Raw genomic sequence first — 20,861 nt, 5'->3', positions numbered from 1 at the left:
TCAGATAAACAAGGAAGAATTTTTAGTTTAAGTATACCTTGTGCGATATTTGGGACATACTTATACTAAAAAATTATTCTTTGTTTGTCTGAGATTCAAATTTAACTGAGCGTCCTGTATTTTATCTGGCAACCCTCTCCAGGGAGGCTCTTGGAGTGAAGGGAGAGGTTTCTCAGGACAGGCAGGTTGCACAGGCCAGTCTGATGGCAATGTCACAACCGTGCCCTGGGGAAATCCCAGTCTGATGAGGGAGGCACAGCTTCAGACCACCAGGAGTTGGTGTGGGGACAGTCCTCAGGAACGTGGTGGGGAGGCACGTGACACACAGTCTTCTTAGTGGAACCAGAGACATGAGAAGGAAGGGTCTGTGTGTGCACGAATGGCTGAGCCCAGCACCTTGCACACAGTAGGGGCTCCCTAAATATTTGCTGAATGAATGAAGAATCTGAGGAATGGAGGGGGATGCGCAGCCAGCAGGGGGCTCTAGCACCCTACTGCCCAAGCTCCTAGAAACCAAGTGTGTGCCATCCCCAACCCAGGGACTCCCCAATATGAGCTGCAAAGGGGACGGGAGGGGGCAGAGTGGGTGAAGAGAGGAGGTCAGCTTTTCCCCTATTTTGGCCCTTCCCCAGACCCCAATCCTATGTGGGAATTCAGCCCTGTGCAAGGGTGCAGGTGGTGGTGGGGACTAGGGCAGGTGATCTACCCTTGTGGCATTTGGGGGATGGCTGGGACAAAGGTGGGGGAGGGGGGCAGGTCGGAGAGGCACTGCTCAGTGGCACTGCTGTTTCTCAGGGGCCTCTCGTGTGCACTGCCCTGTGCCCTAGGGGGGCATTGGACGAGCCAGGGGACCCCTGGAACCCGGGAAGTGAGGGGTCCTTGTTTCTGGTCAGGCGAGACTTGGGCCTTTATCTGTGGCCCATTAATCTCAGGGGTCTCCCTGGAGGTGGCGGCGGGGGTGGGGGCAACTAGGGAGAGACCTGTGGCCCTTTCATGCCTCCCCAGGGGCAGAATTCCTTAAACAGCCTTTTTATTCGTTCAATCCTTCATTCACTTGCTAACTGGCTCACTTACTCACTCATTGTTGCCATTCACTGAGATGATCCACCCCGCCCCCCCCCCCCCCCCCCCCCCCGCCCCGACCGCCCTCTGAACTCCGCCCCCTGCTCAGGATCTCAGGGGCTTGTCCAATCCCAGCAGGAACATACCACTGGCTCCTGGCATGACACTGGGCATGTCATTGACCCTTCGGAGCCTTGGTTTCCCCAGCCCTGCAATGGGGCTACACTAGCAGCTCCCTGGCAGGATTCTTGCGAGAACGTGTGAGATGTTGCCTGCCCCCAGGGAGCACTTCCAAAGGGAGCCACGGCTGCTGCTGGCACCATTATCATTATTATGTTATTATTAATCATTTCAAGGCCCCCATGGGTTGGGCAGGGAGCAGCCGCCTGGCTCCATGTCCGGGTCATGCTGAGGCCGTTCTGGGAAGCGCCCGCTTCCTCTTGGGGCGTCAATCATCTCAGTTCCCAGCCCTCCTTTTCAAGAGGTGTCAGCATCTTGGCTTCTGGATGCGGCACGAAATCCTTTAGAGAAAAGTGAGACGTGGGGATGGAGCCTCAAGCCTCGCCCCCTCTTCACCTGCAGTGTGAATTCCGGGCCTTGGTTTCCCCAGTCGTGCAGCCGGGGGCTGGGCTGGGCATCCTGCCAGAGCCCAGAAGGGGCCTCTCCATGTGTCATCCTGTTAGAAACGGTTTAGCTCCGAGCCTATAATCACATCTACCCGGGGAGGAACTAACACAGCGTTTCTTTAAATTGGGCTCTAATTGCGGCTTTTAGTGGAGTCACATGCACCCCATCCCCCAGCCGGTCTGAATTAGGGCGGCTGTCCCAGCCTGCCCTGCCAGGTCCAGGAATCCCCCAGGATTGCTGTGGCTCCCACTGAGCCAGCGGTGGATGAGTCCGGGGCTGCTGTTTCTCAGGGGCCTCCCGTGGGCAGTGCCCTGTGCTGGGCGCTTCCGTCTGGGGAACTCCCTGTCATTTCACCACCTGGGGATCAGGCATTTCTGGGACCTGCTCGCCACCAGGCCTCCATTCTATTCACCCAGAAGTGGGGAGCCAGGCCTGGAGAGTGGGGAGTTGGCGGGCAAGGCCAGAGGCAGTGCCCCTCCTTGGGGGCGTGGTGGGGGAGCCTGCGGTTTCCCTGTTTGCTCTGGAGATCCCAGCCGCTTCCCCGAGGAGACAGCTGGCGGTTCCCAGGCCACAGCCCCTCAGGCGGGGCCATACCACGGCTGGCCAGCCTGGGAGCACTGCCCGCCAGCCACCCGGGCTCCGCCAGGCCCTGGCGCTGGGTGGTCTGGGCAGGGGCCAGGGGGGCCCTTGGTCCTGGCCACAGGGCAGGAACCGTGACCAGAGCCAGGCATGGGGCTGCCCTGCCAGGGACCTAGAGGGGTCCTGAAGGCCGGGGCAGGGCCGGGCCAGGGGCAGAGGCCAGCATGGGCAAACACTGCCTTGGGGGAGACCGAGGAGGCGAAGACTCCAGGCCTCAGGTCCATCTACAGGAGGACCTCCAGAGAGACACTCACCCCCTTCAGGAATGTCCCAGTTGGAAGGTTTCAACCCAGCCATTGAGTTGGCTCAGACAGGAGTCCACCTTAGAGGCTGGCAGAAGAGTCAGGGTTGGCAGACAGAAGACCTAGACCCCAGCCCTGCCTTCCTTCAGACCTCAGTTTCCCCATCTGTACAATGGGCAGGGGACACGACCTCATGCTTGACATGGGCTCTTCCAGCTGACCAGGCTGAGGATGGGAGGTGGGCAGCCCAGGCTGGAAGGATCTCAGTCATTCCCACATTCATTCTCGGGGACTTGTCTTTTTATTTATTATTTGTTTTTGAGACAGTGTCCCGCTCTGTCGCCGAGTCCGGAGCACAGTGGCATGATCATAGCTCACTGCAGCCTTCAACTCCTGGGTTCAAGCAATCTTCCCATCTCACCACCACACCCGGGACTAGAAACAGGGCCTCATTTTGTTGCTGAGGCTGGTCTCGAACTCCTGGGCTCAAGTGATCCTCCTGCCTCAGCCTCCCAAGGTTCTGGGATTACAGGCATGAGCCACCACATCTGGCCTGACAAATAGGATTTTGATTAGGATTACATTCACTTTACTTCTTTATTTTGGTTTTGTTTTTTCCTCAGGAGCTTCTCCTTGCCCCATCCCTGAGTCCTGCAGCACCCCCTGTACCTTGGACGAAGCCCTCTCTGTTCCCAGCTGTCCAGGGTGAATGCCCGCTGCAATGGAAAAAGCCCCTGTGGGTTTCAGAGCCTAACGGACCCCAGTTCAAATCCTGACCACTGGCTCTCTGTAACCTTGGGCAAGTCACTTGCTCTCTCCAGTGCATAACTATAAATACCATCCTGACCCTCATCTTTCTGTTTCCTCGCTCAAACTCCAGACTCTTTTCCTTCTACCTACCGAGTGTCTCCCCTCCACGGTCCAATGGGCACCTCCAGCCCAATGTGATCCAAACCCAACTGTCTATTTTCTCCCCACTTCTGGTTCCCCATATCCGTAAACAGCACCTCCATCAACCCAGGTGCCCAGCCCCGATTCCCCTGTTCCCTCCCCTCCCAACGTGCAGTCCACCAGGGAGCTCTGCTGGCCCTCCCTCCCAGCATGTCTGGGATCCAGCTCCTTCCCGCCACCACCACATTTAGCCTGGTCCAAGCCACCACCACCTCCAACCCAGACAGAGAAAGCTCCAGACTGCGCTCTGGCCTCAGCTCCTGGAGCTCCCCAGCGTCCTCTGCTCCACAGCCACTCGAGTAATCAAAGCACAAGCCGGTCACTTGTCTCCCCTGCTTCTTTTTTTTTTTTTTTTTTTTTTTTTTTTTTGAGACAGAGTCTCGCTCTCGCTCTGTCGCCCAGGCTGGGGTGCAATGGCGTGATCTCAGCTCATTGCAACCTCCATCTGCCGGCTCCAAGCAATTCTCCTGCCTCAGCCTCCTGAGTAGCTGGGATTACAGGCATGCACCACCACACCCGGCTAATTTTTGTATTTTTAGTACAGACGGGGTTTCATCATATTGGTCAGGCTGGTCTCGAACTCCTGACCTCATGATTTGCCCACCTTAGCCTCCCAAAGTGCTGGGATTACAGGCGTGAGCCACCGCGCCCGGCCATCTCCCCTGCTTCTAAGCCTCCAGTGGCTTCCCCTCTGCGACCAGAAGAAAATGCCAGCTCTTTTCATGCCACACCCCATAATGCAGCCTTTGTCTCACTCACTGATCCCCGTTTCTCTGGGTTCCAGCCACATCACCTTATTTCTGTTCCTCATTTCTGCCCTAGGTGGTTGCACTTGATCTATTGCCTGTCTGGAGCAGTTGTTCCTCCAGGTCTTTGCAAGGCATTGTCCTTGCAAATGTCACTCCCTCAGACAGGCCTTCCCTGATCACCAGCTAGAGCAGTGCCCCAGTCACTCTCTGGCTCTTGGTTTTCCTGTCTGTAAAATGGGGCCGGCACCGGTGTTGTTAAGAGGGTGGGAAGAGACTGTTGGGATTGGGGGCGGAAGTGCCAGAGTCAGACAGGCACTGGGTACCTGTGAGTCCCTCCTTCTCATGGGCCGGACCCAGGGTCAGAAGGCCATGAGAACCCTTTGCTGGAGATGGAAGCTGGGCTCCTCTGCCCATTTTACTGTGCAGCTGCAACTTGGTGTCTGACCTTTCCCGGGCCGCCTTCCTCCCTGGACCGTAGGGAGCCCATTCCAGGCTGAGCTTTGTCTGGGAACCTGTGGAAAGAGGCCTTTGCCCCAGGAGACTCTTGGACAGTGGAGGGCTCAGAGCACAAAGGGCCTATCTGGCACCAAAACTCTCCCTAAGGCTGGGTGTTGTGACAGCACCTGTCACAACCTGAGAGGAGGCAGCAGCTAGCCAGGCCTTGGCCCAGGGCTCTGGGAGGCAAAGAGGGGCAATGATCACATCTCAAAGCCTCCAGACCCTGCCCCAGGCCCCTCCTCTCACCCTGACCCAGCACTCTGCCCCTTCACTGCCATTTTTCCCCATCCAGGTGACCTGAGTGGGCTGGAGGCCGATGACAGACCCGCAGGCAGTGTGGTCAAGCCCGGGCTGACGTGGGGATCCAGAAACCCTGGAGCTGCCCCCGGCATGGGTGGGTGGAGGCTGCTGGGCACCCCCCACAGGTCAAGGGCACAGCCATGGGTGCCCTGTTTACGGAGCAGGAGGACAGAATTCCCAGCCACTGAACCCCCACCTCCACCGCCACCCCCACCACCTCAACCCTTGCAGTTGAGGTTCCTGAGTCGTCCTCATTACTCCTCCCCACCCACGGCCTCTGAGCCCTCCCCGCACCCTGCCTGCCCACACCACAGCACATGGGAGGCTGCGGCTTCAAGATCAAGGAGTCCGCAGATGAGGGCACTGGACTCCAGCCAGTGGGTGGCAGTGACCAGCCAGGCCCCGACCCTAGGAGCAGAGATTCAGCACGTGGTGACTCACCCCTAGATGTTGCGCCCTCCTCTCCGCCTGCAGTCACAGCGCAGGAAACTTAGACTTCAGGAGGAGACACGACGTGGGTGCAGCTGGGAATGGGGAAAACCCGGCCTGAAGTCCAGCCCTGCCCGACGCCAGAGGATGCAACGGGGTGATTAAAATCCTGTACTCTGGAGCCACACTGCGTGGCTAGAGTCCTGGCTCCAGACCTTGTTAGTGGTGTATCTTCCCATAAGTTTAATCATTTCTGCTTCTGCTTCTGTTTCTTCATCTGTAAAAGGGGGATAATCACAGTCCCTCTCCTGCAGGGCTGGTTGCGGGGAAGATGAGTTAATGTGTGCTGTGAGGCACGTGAGAACAGCACCTGGTCAGCAGGGAACGCCGTAGAAATGTCCACTCTTGGGCCCACAGCTATGTTCCCACCGCCTCAGTGATTCTAAGCCTCGGTTCCAGTGGCAGGAGGAAGAGGTGACACTGGAGGACCGGGTCCGGCCCGTCCCCTGCTTGGCTGGGGAGGCCACGTGTGCCCACCCCATCTCAAGGTTCACACAGACTGCTGAGAGGCCAGAAAAGGGCCTGGCGCTGTGATCAAGGCAGAGTCCCTGCGAGGCTCAGAGGAAGCCACACAGGCACTCAGAAGCCCAAATCCTCTTCTGAGAACTTAATCCCCACCCGCCTCCCCCAGAGATGGGCTCTGGCTGGATCCTGGTGGGAGGTCTTCGGTTCAGCCACGGGGCTAATTACAAACTCTGCTGTCTCATCACCCCCCATGGTCGCTTCTGGGCTTCTGGGGGGCCCAGGGAGCCCATGGTTCTGTGGCTCATGGGGCTGGGGTTGTTTTCCTTGGAGAGATTAGAGCCCCAGAGACAAGGAGAAGAACATGAGCTGGGGGCCAAGGAGACCTGGGTTCAACTTTCAGCTGTCACCTACAAGCCATGGGCCCAGGAGCAGGCCACTATATCCTGCCGAGTCTCGATTTTCCCATCTGTGAAATGGAGGGTGCCCACTTCAGAGGATGGGGAGATATGGAACATGTACCCCCAAGGTGACAACTTCACTGCCAGGTCTCAGCACTCAGTAGGGTATGTGGCACACAGTAGGCACCTTACTGCCTCCCGCTCTCCACCCCAGAGCGTTTGATTTGCTCATAATCCTTCTATTCACCTACAGGGCTGCCTTCCTTCTTGATACAGAGGAGCCGGGATTCACAGGGCCAAATTTGGGGCTTGTCCCTCCCCTCTCCATTTTCACAGCTCCAGTTTCTCCTGCCTGGTCTATTATAGCAGTCTCTGGGCGGTCTCCTGGCCTCCAGTTTCTCTGCTTGAAGCGCCCTTGAAACTGATGGCCAGGATGATATTTATTTATTTGAGACAGAGTCTCTTTCTGTCACCCAGGCTGGAGTGCAGTGGCGTGATCTCAGCTCACTGCTAGCTCCGCCTCCAGGGTTCAAGTAATTCTCCTGCCTCAGCCTCCCATACCTGGCTAATTTTTGTATTTTTAATAGAGACGGTGTTTCACCATGTTGGCCACGCTGGTCTTGAACTCCTGACCTCAGGTGATCCACCCGCCTCAGCCTCCCAAAGTGCTGGGATTACAGGCGTGGGCCACCACGCCCAGCCAGGATGATCTTTCAAAAACAATGCTGATTCCCTAGCTCCAGAGCCTTCCATGCCTCCCCAGGCTCTTCACGGTCAACCCCAGCTTCTCCAAATGGCATTTGAGGCCCTTCTGCCCACCTCTCCCCACAGCGTTTCCCTCTGAATTCCCCTCAGTAGCCTCACGCCCTGGGTCCTCCTCCCTTTGTTAAGCCTCAGCTTACTCAGTACCCTCTGTGCCTTGTGCACCCGCCCCCACCGTGTTCCCTTCCTGTCCCCACAGCTCCTGGCTTCGCCACACACTGGGTTGGTGGTCTCTGTAAGTCTCTGTCATGAGATATGAACTTGAGGACAGCCTTGGACTTGTCCACTGTCTGTTCCCTGGGCAAGATTGCAGCACGGGGCGTGGTACTCAATAACGCAGGGGTCACAGGCTGTCCCCACCATGACCAGACAGGTGACATACATCTGAAGGCCCAGTGTCAGAATACAGGGCACGATGGGGGCTGTGGCATCCAGAAGAGCATAGTCCCCTGACAGGCTTGTCGCTCAGCGCCAACTGTCTGTTGCCCTGCAGAAATGTGGGATCCGCTGCTGGCTGGATCTCCCTTTATTTTCTGGTTTCTTTTTTGAGATGGAGTCTCGCTGTGTCACCCAGGCTGGAGTGCAGTGGCGTGATCTCAGCTCACTGCAAGCTCTGCCTCCCTCATTCATGCCATTCTCCTGCCTCAGCCTCCCAAGTAGCTGGGACTACAGGCGCCCGCCACCACACCCAGCTAACTTTTTGTATTTTTAGTAGAAACAGGGTTTCACCGTGTTAGCCAGGATGGTCTCGATCTCCTGACCTCGTGATCCACTCGCCTCGGCCTCCCAAAGTGTTGGGATTACAGGCATGAACCACTGTGCCTGGCCTCCCTTTTTTTTTTTTTTTTTTTAAGCCAGAATCCCAGATCTTATAGAGAATTTCCCCATTTTTTTTTTTTGTTTTGAGACAGGGTTACACTCTGTCACCCAGGCTGGAGTACAGTGGCATGATCTTGGCTCACTGCACCCTCCTCCTCCTGGGCTCAAGCGATCCTCCCACCTCAGTCTCCTGAGTGCAGGGACTACAGGCTTGCACCACCATGCCCAGCTAATTGTTTATTTTTGGGTAGAGACAGGGTCTCACTATGTTGCCAGGCTGGTCTCCAGCTCCTAGGCTCAAGCAATCCACCCGCCTGGGCCTCCCAAAGTGCTGGGATTACAGGTGTGAGCCACCGTGACTTGCCCCCAATGTTTTAAAACATGGCACCCGTGCTCAGTGATGGCTGGGGAGTGTGTGAGTTGGAGGATGTCTCCAGCCTGAGCCAAGCTGACCATCCCAGCCTCCTACACCTCTTCCTTCCTACAGAGCAGAGGTTTTCAACTGATGTGGGGGTGAGTCTGCCCCAAAGATGAAAACCTGCTGTGTTGGTGTTGGTGGCAGCCGTAGCCCAAGCGAAGACGCCATTTCCTAGCTTTCCTCGCATCCAGGAAGGATCACAGGACTGGTTCTTGCCAATGCACTAAGGGTAGAAGTGATGTATGTCACTTCCAGGATGAAGTGGTTAAAAAGCAGGCGTGGTTCCCGCCAACAAGGTGCTGGCCAGATAGGAAGGACATCCAGAACTTACAGGGGAAGATCCTGGGTCCCAGCCACCTGAGCAGGGGAGCTGATGTTGGAGGTAAGAATACATTTTCAGGTGTCAAGTTATTGAGCTTTCTGAATTTACTTTTAACAGAAGGCAGGGTTATCTCAGTGAATACAAGAGGGCATATCAGCTCATCTTTGTTCTTCCTCCAGGAGAAGGCTGAGGGCAGAAGAAATCCCTGTGCTGTGGGTCTGGACTGTCATCCCTAGGGTCTAGGTCCATGGCCACCGGCCCTAGTTGTGAATGGAGCTGGGACCTATGCCTGAACTTCGGCTCCAATTAGGACTCAGGGCCCACAGCAGTTAAAATATAAGGTGATAAGTGACCCAGGGCTCAGCCTGAGCGTGGGGAGACCCTGAAGCCATGGGGGCCTGAGCACCTCAATCTCTGCTTCTTGAAGGACACATCATCCCACAGCCTGGAGTGTGGGCAGGAGGAGCTCCTGGCTCCTAATGGGGTCCTAAGTCCTCACTATGTGCTAGGCATCACTAGGCACGGGCGTCAGAGAAGCTGAATCCCTTGCCCAAGTTCGTAGAACTGAGAAAGTGATGGAGCAGAGATGTGGACCTCTGTCTCTCTGACTCGCAGGTTGCGCTTTCTACCCCAGCAATGTATCCCAAAGTTCAACAGAAGCTGTTGGTTTGTGTCCTTTGAGCAGTTGATGTTCCAGGACCAGGCCTGGAGGCTTTCTCTCAGACCTTCATGGGGAAGGTCAGAAGTGCCAGTGTTAATTTCCCCAGAAGCAGCCCTCAGCCAACGAGAGGTGAGAGTTGAAGAATAAATACCCCTGCTCCCTCGCCCCTTGGGTGAGATATCTCTGAAGTATCGCTCCCACACCATCTCCCAGAGGGCCTTCGTGGGATTGAGCCCTGGCCAGCCTCAGTGGCAACCTGTTTAAAAACACATCTTTCTCAACATCCTTCCCTTTCCTTCCTTGCTTCCTCAGTCCCCGATTTGTGCAGCTTTCTGCGTTCTTCTAATAAACAAACTACTTGTGCTGAGTCCTGTCTCAGGTTCTGTCTCCGTGGAAACCCAATGCAAGATAACAAAGTGTGGTTTGTCAGACAACCCACAGGCAGAAAATCTTCACAATCTATACATCCAACAAAGGATAAATACACAGAATCTACAAGGAACTCAAACAAATTACCAATAAAAAAACAAAAGGCCGGGCGTGGTAGCTCACGCCTATAATCCCAGCACTTTGGGAGGCCGAGGTGGGCAGATCACAAGGTCAGGAGATCGAGACCATCCTGGCTAACACGGTGAAGTCCCATCTCTACTAAAAATACAAAAAAATTAGCTGGGCGTTGTGGCAGGCACCTGTAGTCCCAGCTACTCAGGAGGCTGAGGCAGGTGAATGGCGTGAACCCAGGAGGTGGGGCTTGCAGTGAGCCGAGATCGCGCCACTGCAGTCCAGCCTGGGCGACAGAGCAAGACTCCGTCTCAAAAAATAAAAAAATAAAATAAAAACCCGTCAAAAAGTGGGCTAAGGACATGAATAGACAATTCTCAAAAGAAGATACACAGATGGCCAACAGGCATATGAAAAAATGGTCAACATCACTAATGATCAGGGAAATGCCAATCAAGGTGGTATCATAATGCGATACCACCTTACTCCCGCAAGAATGGTCATAATCAAAAAATCAAAACAATAATAGATGTTGTAATGGATGCAGTGAAAAGGGAACACTTCTACGCTGCTGTTGGGAGTGTAAACTAGTACAACAGTGTGGAGATTCCTTAAAGAACTAAAAGTAGAACTACCACTTGATCCAGCAATCCTGCTACTGGGTATCTACTCAGAGGAAAAGAAGTCATTCAACGGAAAAGATTCTTGCACACGCATGTTTATGGCGGCACAATTCGCAATTACAAAAATATGGAACCAGTCCAAATCTCCACAATCAATGAGTGGATAAACTGTGGTGTATGTGTATATGTGTATATATGTATATGTGTATGTGTATATATATAGATGAATATGATGGAATATTAATTCAGAAGGAATGAACTAATGGCATTTGCAGCAATGGGATTGGAGACTACTATTCTAAGTGAAGTAACTCAGGAATGGAAAACCAAATATCGTATGTTCTTACTCATAAGTGGGAGCTAAGCTATGAGGATGAAAAGGCATAGGAATGATACAATGGACTTTGGGGAATCTGGAGGAAAGGGTGGGAAGGGGACGAGGGATAAAAGGTTACAAATTAGATTCAGTGTATACTGCTCAGGTGATGGATACACCAAAATCTCACAACTCACCACTAAAGAACCTACTAATGTAACCAAACACTACCTGTTCCCCCAAAACCTATGGAAATAAAAACAAAACAAAACCAAGTGTGGTTTGCACACCCTGGAGACATGTAAATTGACTTCAGGTGGTACTGGGAACATTTAAAAACTGACTGCTTAAATGTGAATTTAAAGGAGTGTTTAGGAAATAATAGTATACAGCTGGCACGGTGGCTCATGCCTGTAATCCCAGCACTTTGGGAGGCCAAGGTGGGCAGATCATGAAGTCAGGAGATCGAGACCATCCTGGCTAACACGGTGAAACCCCGTCTCTACTAAAAATACAAAAAATTAGCCGGGCATGGTGGTGGCACCTATGGTCCCAGCTACTTGGGAGGCTGAGGCAGGAGAATGGCGTGAACCCAGGAGGCGGAGCTTGCAGTGAGCCGAGATCGCGCCACTGCAGTCCAGCCTGGGCGAAAGAGCGAGACTCTGTCTCAAAAAAAAAAAAAAGGGAAATAATAGTATGGATACGGCAACAATTGAGAAGGTGGTGTGGAAATAACACCTAGAAAACACTGCATTGTACAGTTCAAGATGAGGCGTTTCCTCTTGGTCCTGGCCAGAATGATGTATGCATATAGTTTCTTTCCTTTTTCTATGTATTAATTTTTTTTTTTTTTTTTTTGAGACGGAGTCTCGCTCTGTCGCCCAGGCTGGAGTGCAGTGGCGCAATCTCGGCTCACTGCAAGCTCCGCCTCCCGGGTTCACGCCATTCTCCTGCCTCAGCCTCTCCGAGGAGCTGGGACTACAGGCGCCCGCCACCACGCCCAGCTAATTTTTTGTGTTTTTAGTAGAGACAGGGTTTCACCGTGGTCTCGATCTCCTGACCTCGTGATCTGCCCGCCTCGGCCTCCCAAAGTGCTGGGATTACAAGCGTGAGCCACAGCGCCCGGCCTCTATGTATTAATTTTTGAGACAGGGTCTCACTTTGTTGCCCAGGCTGGAGTGCAGTGGCACGATCTCGACTCATTGCGACCCCTGTCTCCCAGGCTGAAGTGATCCTCCCCCTCAGCCCTCCAAGTAGCTGGGACTATAGATGTCTGCCATCATGCCCCCGTAATCAGTGTATTTTTCATGAAGATGGGTTTTGCCATGTTGCTCAGGCTAGTCTCAAACTCTTGGGCTCAAGGGATCCTCCGGCCTCAGCCTCCCAAAGTATTTTGATTACAGGTGTGAGCCACCACTCCTGGCAGTTTATTTTCTTTTTAACTAGAGACAAGGTCTTGCTCCTTCACCCAGCCTGGAGTGCAGTGGCATGATCATAGCTGACTGCAGCCTCTAACTCCTGGGCTGTAGTGATTCTCCCGCCTCAGCCTCCCAAGTAGCTAGACTACAGGCACATGTCACCATACCTGGCTAATTTTTTTATTTTTTGTAGAGACAGGGTCTCGCTATGTTGCCCAGGTTGGTCTTGAACTCCTGCCCTCAAGCAATCCTCCCACCTCAGCCTTTCAAAGTGCTGGGATTACAGGTGTGCACCGTTGTGCCTGGCCTATAGTTTCATCTTTTATCCCAGCGTCAGCTTGGCTGTGCTTCCCTTTTTTGTCAGGACTGCTAGGAAGCTCAGAGACAAATCTGCTTAGTTTGCATTTTCAATCCTGAAGAAGTCCACTTCTGACATATGGCTTCTCATCTTCCTGAGTTTATATTTAACTGGTATATGTCATGAGTCATTAGTATTGTCTGCTTCAGGACCTGGTTGACAGGAGGTTTGAAGTGTGTTATAACCAAATAAAGGATGGTATTAAGTACAGGAGCTTTGGAATAGGATACACCTGGCTTCAAATACTAGCTCCACAGCTTGGGGGCCTTTGGGCAATCACCTCACTTCCCAAACCCTCGGGGTCCTCACCTATACATGTGATGATGGGGGCCTATTTCCTAATGAGGATTAAATGCAATGAATCCACATAAAGCGTCAAGCACAGACCCGGCATGTTGTAAATGATCAGTGTTAATCGTCATGATTGTTATCCTTATTAAAGGAATTTTCATTTCAATGAAGCAAAAGGAGCAAACTTGGACAAGTCTGTATCCCCACAAGGTCAGCTACAGGCCTGAGTCTAGTACCAAGGTGTGAATATCAGAAATGGAAAGATCACAGTTGCTAAGCTAGGCTGACTCTCTGTGAGGGCAAGGAGCCCTCTGTCCAGCCTTGTCTGTCATGTTCACCACTAAATTCTTTTTTTTTTTTTTTTTTTCTGAGATGGAATTTCACTCTTGTTGCCCAGGCTGGAGTGCAATGGCACAATGTCGGCTCACTGCAACCTCTGCCTCCCAGGTTCAAGCGATTCTCCCGCCTCAGCCTCCTGAGTAGCTGGGATTACAGGCACACCTAATTTTGTATTTTTAGTAGAGACGGGGTTTCTCCATGTTGCCCAGGCTGGTCTCGAACTCCCAACCTCAGATGATCCACCCGCCTCGGCTTCCCAAAGTTCTGGGATTACAGGCCTGAGCCACAGCACTCGGCCAACAATTCTTAAGACTTAATACCATGCCTAGCATGCAGTCTGTATTTGTTGAATGAATGAAATGGGCCAAGGTATGTAGTGCTGCTTGTAGGTATCATGCAGCCGGGCTGCCACTGGGCCCCTGAAGTCCTCCTTGCTGTGGGTTTCTGGGCACACAGGCACTCCTCTTTTATCTTTTTTTGTTGTTGTTGTTTTGTTTTGTTTTGTTTTCTGAGACAGAGTCTCCCTCCATCACCCATCACCCAGGCTGGAGTGCAGTGGCGCTGTCTCGGCTCACTACAACCTCTGCTTCTTGGGTTCAAGCGATTCTCCCTGCCTCAGCGTCCGGAGTAGGTGGGACTACAGGCGTGCGCGCCACCATGCCTGGCTAATTTTTGTATTTTTTGTAGAGACAGCGTTCATCATGTTGGCCAGGATGGTCTTGAACTGCTGACCTCAAATGATCCACCTGCCGCTGCCTCCCAAAGTGCTGGGATTACAGGTGTGAGCCATTGCACCCAGCCTCCTCTTTAATCCTCACAACAACCCAGAAGGGGGTTGTCTCCCATTCCACAGAGACACAAAGCAACGTGCCCAAAGCGGCACAGGTAGGGAGTGTGAAGCCCCCAGGACAGCAGAAGGCCTTTCCACCCTGTCCAACCCACCTGTACCCTGGGCCCTGAGGCCAGTTCTTCCCAGAGAAATAAGCTTCTTTCAGTCTTTTTCTTACTGACCACAAAGACTCAGCTCTGTCCTCAGAAATATTTGGAAAGTTTTATTTAAATGTTTTGTGTTTCCTTTTAACCACCACCAAAAAGAGAAAAAAAAAATTTTTTTGCCGTTCCAAACAGGAGAGTCGCTTCAGAGAGGAGCTGGCATGTGTGTTCAGAGCCCAGGAGTGTGAGCCCTGCCAGGTGGCTCTTCCCGGCCTGGGCCACGCTGGGTAGGATGGCCACCCAGGCATCAGCTTCCTGGGACCCTGGTGGCCTTGGAGTGAGTGAGTGAGCAAGGCCTTGTCCTGAGGAGAAAGACCTCATCTCCCCTGAAGGGAGGGCTGGGCCTGGGGACAGGAACATGAGCATGGTAGGGCCTGGGGGGTTCCAGAGGGAAGGAGATGAGAGTGGGAGGGTCAGGAGACGAGAGTGGGAGGGTCAGGAGACGAGAGTGGGAGGGTCAGGAGATGAGAGTGGGAGGGTCAGGAGATGAGAGTGGGAGGGTCAGGAGATGAGAGTGGGAGGGTCAGATCCGGAATGTTCCATGGAGGCTTCGGGGCCTCTGGGTCTGGAGAAATACGTTTGCTAGAAAAATAAGAGGCTTTGAGAATTTCTGCAGTCTGTACTCTCTGCCTGCCCAAGAGAAATCTACCCTGTTGGCCAAAGGGCTGCGGGGAGGGAGCAAAGGCTGGAGGCCAGAAGTGGGTTTGGCCCTTGGGGAAGATTCCAGAGGGGAGTGAGGTGGGCGGCAGACTTTGGTTTCCTGGGTCCCCTTTCTTGCAGTTGCAGAGGCTGAGGAGGCCCCCACCTCCCTGCCCCTTGAGGGGTGGGCTGCCAGGCAGTGGGCAGCACTGGGGAGTGGGAAGTTGGCATCTGTCACGGGCTCATGGGTGCCCGGGCCCTGGGCCCTCAGAACAGGATGCTCAGGGGAAAGAGGGCCAGCGCGAGCAGCAGGGGGCCTGCAGCAAGGCTGCCTGCCGAGCTGGCAGGGGCACAGTGGTCGAGGTTGGCCCCGATGCAGGCTGCATACGCCATCACGTGGGGGATGTAGTTCTGCTCGTGGACGCCGTGCAGCAGGTGCGCCATGGGGCCCTTGGAGAAGACGGCCACGTCCTCCCCGCCGTGGGTCTCGTGGCGCAGGGGCACAGCAGACTGCGCCTGGTAGTTGTTGTGAGCTGTGGGCCAGGAGAAATGCCTGCTGAGAGCCTGCCAGGGGCCCGGTGCTGCGCACGCAGCTTTTCCATCTCCCTTCCAGGCTGACTTGAATGCTCCCATTTCACAGAAAAGGAAAAGGAGGCTCAACGTGGGAAAGTCATTTCGCCTAAGGCCACAGGATTTGAACCTGAGCCTGTTCTGACACAGGAGTCTGCATTCTCAACCCCCAACAGAGAAAATTAACCTCATTCGGGCTGCTTGGATTAGCAGGGAGAGTGGAGGGGGAGACTCTCACCACTGCTGCATCTTTAGACTCCCTGGAACCACTGGGAGTATCAAGAAAGAATGAATGATATGGGATGGGATGAACTAACTGCAAAGTCTTGTATACTGGAATATTATAGGGCCAAGAAAAATGAGTATAAAATATTGAGCACCTACTTGTGCCAGGGACTATGCTAAGCTCATCAGACCCATTTGGTCCTTCAGACAACCTTCAAAGGTAGAACCCTTTTAGAGAGGAAACGGAAGCGGAGAAAGGTGAAGTCACATGCCCGAAGTCTCAGAGCTGCTAGATCATAGAAGGTGATTCAAACTGAGGTTGTTCTGACTCAAGTCCCAGTCATTCTGAGACCCCTGACCTTGACCACAAGCTGACACCCTATTCCCAAACCCGTCCCCAAGGGGTGCCCTGTCCCCTCCCAGCCCTGGGTCCTGGAGGTCTCACCATAGTCCACCATGGAGACATTCTCTCGTTCACCGCCCACCACTTTGTAGCCAGGCCCATTGCCATACAGGATGGCAGTGAAGGGCTTCTTGTCTGTGTCACTCAGCATGGGGGCCAGACCTGCACAGGGAGGGGGTGTTCAGGGGTCATGTTGGGGCACCAGGAGTACAGTCCCCAGCCCCCAGATTAGGCTCCTTGGTGGCTTGGTAACCCCTGGGATCTTCTTTGAAGGGCCCTGCAATGCCTCCATGAAGCCACCTTCTAAACCTTATTACTTCCAACTAACCATTCTCCAGTTTTCATTGTACCCATGTCCCTCCCATTCATCTGTCCATCCATCCATCCACCCATCCATCCATCCATCATCCAGCCAGCCATCCTCTCTCTCATTCATCTATCCATGTTCTTGCCCAGCCATGGTCAATGTGGCCATCCATCCACCCACCTGCCTGTCCACCCGACCACCACTCAACTCACTCCCCCGCCTCACCCTGCATTTTCTCCCCATCCCCAGTAACTCTTCCTCCCCACCCAGTTGTCACTGAGTCCCCACCATGCTCTGGGCTTGCTGGTTCTCCCACCCACTCCTGCTCCCAGGTGGGTAGACAGGAGACCCCAGGAGTGTCCACCCCAAAGAAGGCCCACCTACCAAAGATAGAGTTGCCACGGGGGGTGTATCCACCAAAGGTGAAGACGTGGGAATGGTCCGCAGTGACCACGGTCAGAGTGTCTTCCGAGGAGGTCATGCTGCCTGCCTGCCCGATGGCCCGGTCCATCTCCACCGCCTCGTGCAGGGCCTGCTTGGCTTTGCCTTCATGGTGCCCGTGGTCAATCCTGCCTCCTTGGGACACCGAGGCAAAGGCCTCGGGTGAGGGAGGAGAGGAGGAAGATCTGCTCCCCAGCCCCATGACACTGCTGCTGGATTAACCTTTGTTAGCTAGGGAAGGACAGGAACCTTCGCCGGGCACCACTCTGTGCTAGCACCACAGCCTAGGCATTTTACGCAGCCATTCAACCTGACGGAGGCCAGAGAGGGACAGCCCCGGGGCCAAAGGCACATGCGTGGGGGCTGCAAAGTCCAGATGTGTAATCAGTTTCACCAGGCCGGGAAGCTGTACTCCTCCCACCACCCCTCCCAGCACTGTCTTTAGCTGCTTGAAGGAGGCACTGAAGCCTTTGGTAGGTAGGGAAGGGGGCACGCTGGAATCCCTACAATGTGCCAGGCACGACACACCCATGTCTCTTTTCCCCTGCACAGCAATGCTGGGCAGAGAGGAATATGATCGGTCCTGTTTACAGATGGAGCAACTGAGGCCTAGTGTGGGGAAGCCCACGGTGGGATTTGCCAGGATGTGAATTCAGGTGTGACTTGTCCTAACCCCGTTTTTCATCTCTACCTCAAATCATCCCCTCTAAAAAGAAAGCACGGAGCTCCCAGAGGTGGTGAAAGTCCCCAGTGCCTGTGGCAGGTTCCACAAAGCCCTGACGAAGCCTGAACCCCCGCCGCCTCCGCCTCCGCCTCCCACCTCCGGGTGAGTGCAGGGGCCTGGCTGGAGGCTTGGCCCAGCGGCCCAGGGCTCTGTGACCTTAAAGGAACACCTCCCTCGCTAACAGGAGGGCGCTGCCTGGTGGACACTCCCAGCTTGGAGGGTCCTGGGCGCCAGGCAGCCCTCTGTTCCCACCAGCCTGAGCCTCACGGCGGGCCCGGCAGGCTGGCAGGGCGGGTCCTCCCTTTGTTGTGGCTCTGGGAGCAGCTGGCCTGGCCGGCCCATCCTGGCCTTGCTCACAAAGGAAACCGCTCCCGGGGGAGCCCATGCTCGCTACCGCTGGTTTCTGGCTGGCTCCTCGGCGTCAGAGGCCTGTTCGGGGCTAGGCCAAGACCGCTGTGCTCGAGTGGGAACCCCGGGGTTTGGCAAGAAGGCAGCCAAGCTGGGCTGGCGGACGCTCGCCTCTGGAAGGCGGAGGGGCTGAGCGTGTGTGTATGCGTGGGGAGCATATGTGCCAACATGTTCACGTGTGTGCATGTGCGTGTGTGTATACATACCGATATCAGCAGGGCAACATGAGGAACTGCGGTGGGCAAGGGCTGTTAGCACTGGAAGCTTTCTGGAATCTTTATCACTTCCTCACACTTCCTATTGTTCCCGCCTTAACTATTGTGTAGCCATAATAAGGCTAATAATAGAAACTGGGTTTATTCTTTACTGGGCCCCGTTCCAAGTACTTTATGTCTCTGAACACAATGGAGACGAATCACTCTCCAGGAGACAGATGCTATTTTTGGCTTCACCTAACAGAAGCACACAGGTAGAGGTCACACCGCCAGCAGATGGCAGCGCCAGGCCAAGAATTCAGGTCTGTCTGCAAGGCCCCTGGCCGGCGCTGGAAGAGCCTGGGAACGTCAGCACACAGCGTGGGAAAGCCGGGGCCTGCGGATTCGCTTTTCAGGGCAGAGAGGCTGAGGGGCTGCTTGCCCCTCCAGGGCCGGGTCTCCAAGAAAGACTACCAAAGGGGAGAAATCTGCCTCCTCCCAGGAAGCCTTCCTGGACTGGTGAACCTAACTTGCATCTCCATGCCCAAAAGAGAGCAGCTTGCTGGGCTGGGAGTGTCTACAGCACCACCCGTCTCCTTCCATAACCTATCCTCCTAAAGGGACCTCTCCCTTCACCCCCAAACCAGTCGGTTCCCTTTAAGAGCTGGACTTCTCCATCCCGACACCAGGGCCGTGTTTCCAACAGCCCCCTCTCAGCAGACCTGGGGCCCCTACCTTCCACCAGCAAGAAGAAGCCTTTGGGGTTCTTCTGCAGGATCTGGATGGCCACCACCACCATCTCGGAGAGTGACGGGTCCGTCACGTTGTTCCTGTTCAACTCGTACTGCATGTCCCCTGGCTCGAAGAGACCTGAGGAGGACGTGGATGTGGATGCTGAGAGGCTGTGACCCTGCTAGGAGGACTCCAAGGAAGCTGGGGCGTCTCAGGGAGCACAGGCTCCCCACAGCCAACTTGGGGTAGAGTATGGTGGCTGGGAGGATCCTTATCTGGGTGATTTTTGTGGGCCCCCAATTCATTTATTTTTTTTTCTTTTTTCTTTTTCTTTTTCTTTCCTTTTTTTTTTTTTTTTGGAGACAGAGTCTCACTCTGTTGTCCAGGCTGGAGTGCAGTGGCGCGATCTCGGCTCACTGCAACTTCTGCCTCCCGGGTTCAAATGATTCTCCTGCCTCAGCCTCCTGAATAGCTGCGATTACAGACATGCATCACCACACCCAGCTAATTTTTTTTGTATTTTAAGTAGAGACAGGGTTTCACCATGTTGGCCAGGCTGGTCTCGAACTCCTGACCTCAGGTCATCCGCCCACCTCGGCCTCCCAAAGTGTTGGGATTACAGGCGTGAGCCTCCGCACCCGGCCCCAATTCCTTTCATCTTTATTCCCACCACTATGGCGTGGCGGGATTGCCATGCCCATTTTACAGAGAAGGAGCACTGAGGTCCAGAGGTGTTCCATAACTTGCTACTGTCAGCTGAGAAGTGGCAGATCTGGGGTTCAAATCCATCAGTCAGTCTGCCTCCAGCCTGCAGGGCTCAGCACACAGCACTGTGGCCCCAAGGCAGAGGGTCACAGCCTGGACTCGATGGGGCCGCTAGGGTGTGTGTGCATTTACATGTTGGGTTTGAAGGGCACGGTGGCCTGTGCAGCGAAACAGCAGGTTTGGAATCATTGTCCCTCCTGCTCACTGGGCTCCGTTTTCTCACTTGTGACATAAGGAGAATGATCCATTCCTTGCCCATGGCACAAAGTTCCATGTGTCCTATGCTGGTGCTTCTGATTCTGGTGTCCTTCTGATTCTGGTGTCCTTCCAGAACACCCTGCCCCTCTGTGAGTGGGTACACAGCCAAACAATAGCCCCCATGCACACAGTGTTCACTTGGTGCCACATGCTATTATCGCTTTGGAAGCAGGCAAAAGCCAGCCTCCAAGATGGTGCCCAATAACCCCTGCCCCCTGGAATTCTCGCGCTTGTGTGGTCTCCTCCCACACTAGCCTTTGTATGCCATAGAATGCCACTGAAATGATGGTGTGTGATTTCCAAGGCTGGGGCATAAAATGTTGTAGCTTCTGTTTATATACTCTTGGATCTCTGTGGGAAGCCAGCCACCATGTGATGAGGACACTCAAGCTGCTCTATAGAGAGCAATGGGCCAAGGAACTGAGGCCTCCTGCCAACAGCCAAGACCAACTCGCCATCCATGTGAGTGAACCATCCTGGAAGCACCAGCCCCAGTCAAGCCTTCAGATGACTGTGACCTCATGGGAGACCCAGCTAAGCTGTCCCCAGATTCCTGACCCAAAGAAACTGAGTGAGGCAATAAATGTTTACTCTTGTTTTAAACTGTTAAGTTTTGTTTTGTGACAGGGTCTCACTCTGTTACCCAAACTGGAGTGCAGTGGCATGATCACAGCTCACTGCAGCCTCGAACTCTTGGGCTCAAGCAAGCCTCCCACCTCAGCTTCCTGAGTGGCTGGCACCACCACACCTGGCTAATGTTTTCTTTCTTTCTTTCTTTTTTTTTTTTTTAAGGTAGGGTCTTGCTCTGTCACCCAGGCTGGAGTGCAGTGGCATAATCACAACTCACTGCAGCCTCGAACTCCTGGGCTCAGGTGGATCCTCCTACCTCAGCCTCCTGAGTAGCTGGGACTAAAGGTGTGCACCACCCCACCTGGCCAGTTTTAAAAAATTTTT

The 20,861-nt window shown here is 54.1% G+C and overlaps 1 protein-coding gene across 4 annotated transcripts in view; it reads right to left on the bottom strand.

The window, feature by feature from the left end:
- Window positions 1–14,289: 14,289 nt before the first annotated feature.
- ALPL (alkaline phosphatase, biomineralization associated) overlaps window positions 14,290–20,861 on the bottom strand; it is a 73,669-nt gene continuing 67,097 nt past the window's right edge. For 3 of the 4 annotated variants that reach the window (XM_032759208.2, XM_058444548.1, XM_058444546.1), the window contains 4 exons: window positions 18,888–19,022; window positions 16,770–16,961; window positions 16,121–16,240; window positions 14,290–15,413 (listed from right to left, as the gene is read on the bottom strand). In XM_032759208.2, coding sequence (XP_032615099.1) covers window positions 15,148–15,413; window positions 16,121–16,240; window positions 16,770–16,961; window positions 18,888–19,022 — 713 coding nt within the window. In that variant the 3' untranslated portion in view covers window positions 14,290–15,147. Of the gene's footprint in view, window positions 15,414–15,838; window positions 15,962–16,120; window positions 16,241–16,769; window positions 16,962–18,887; window positions 19,023–20,861 lie in introns of those variants that run through there. The other variant, XM_058444547.1, reaches the window with a different exon arrangement.

This window comes from Hylobates moloch, unplaced genomic scaffold (genome assembly GCF_009828535.3).
Source record: "Hylobates moloch isolate HMO894 unplaced genomic scaffold, HMol_V3 SCAFFOLD_9, whole genome shotgun sequence".
NCBI lineage: Eukaryota > Metazoa > Chordata > Mammalia > Primates > Hylobatidae > Hylobates > Hylobates moloch.
The sequence above is the reverse complement of the archived record's forward strand: the minus strand, read 5'-3'. Positions and strand labels throughout refer to the sequence as shown.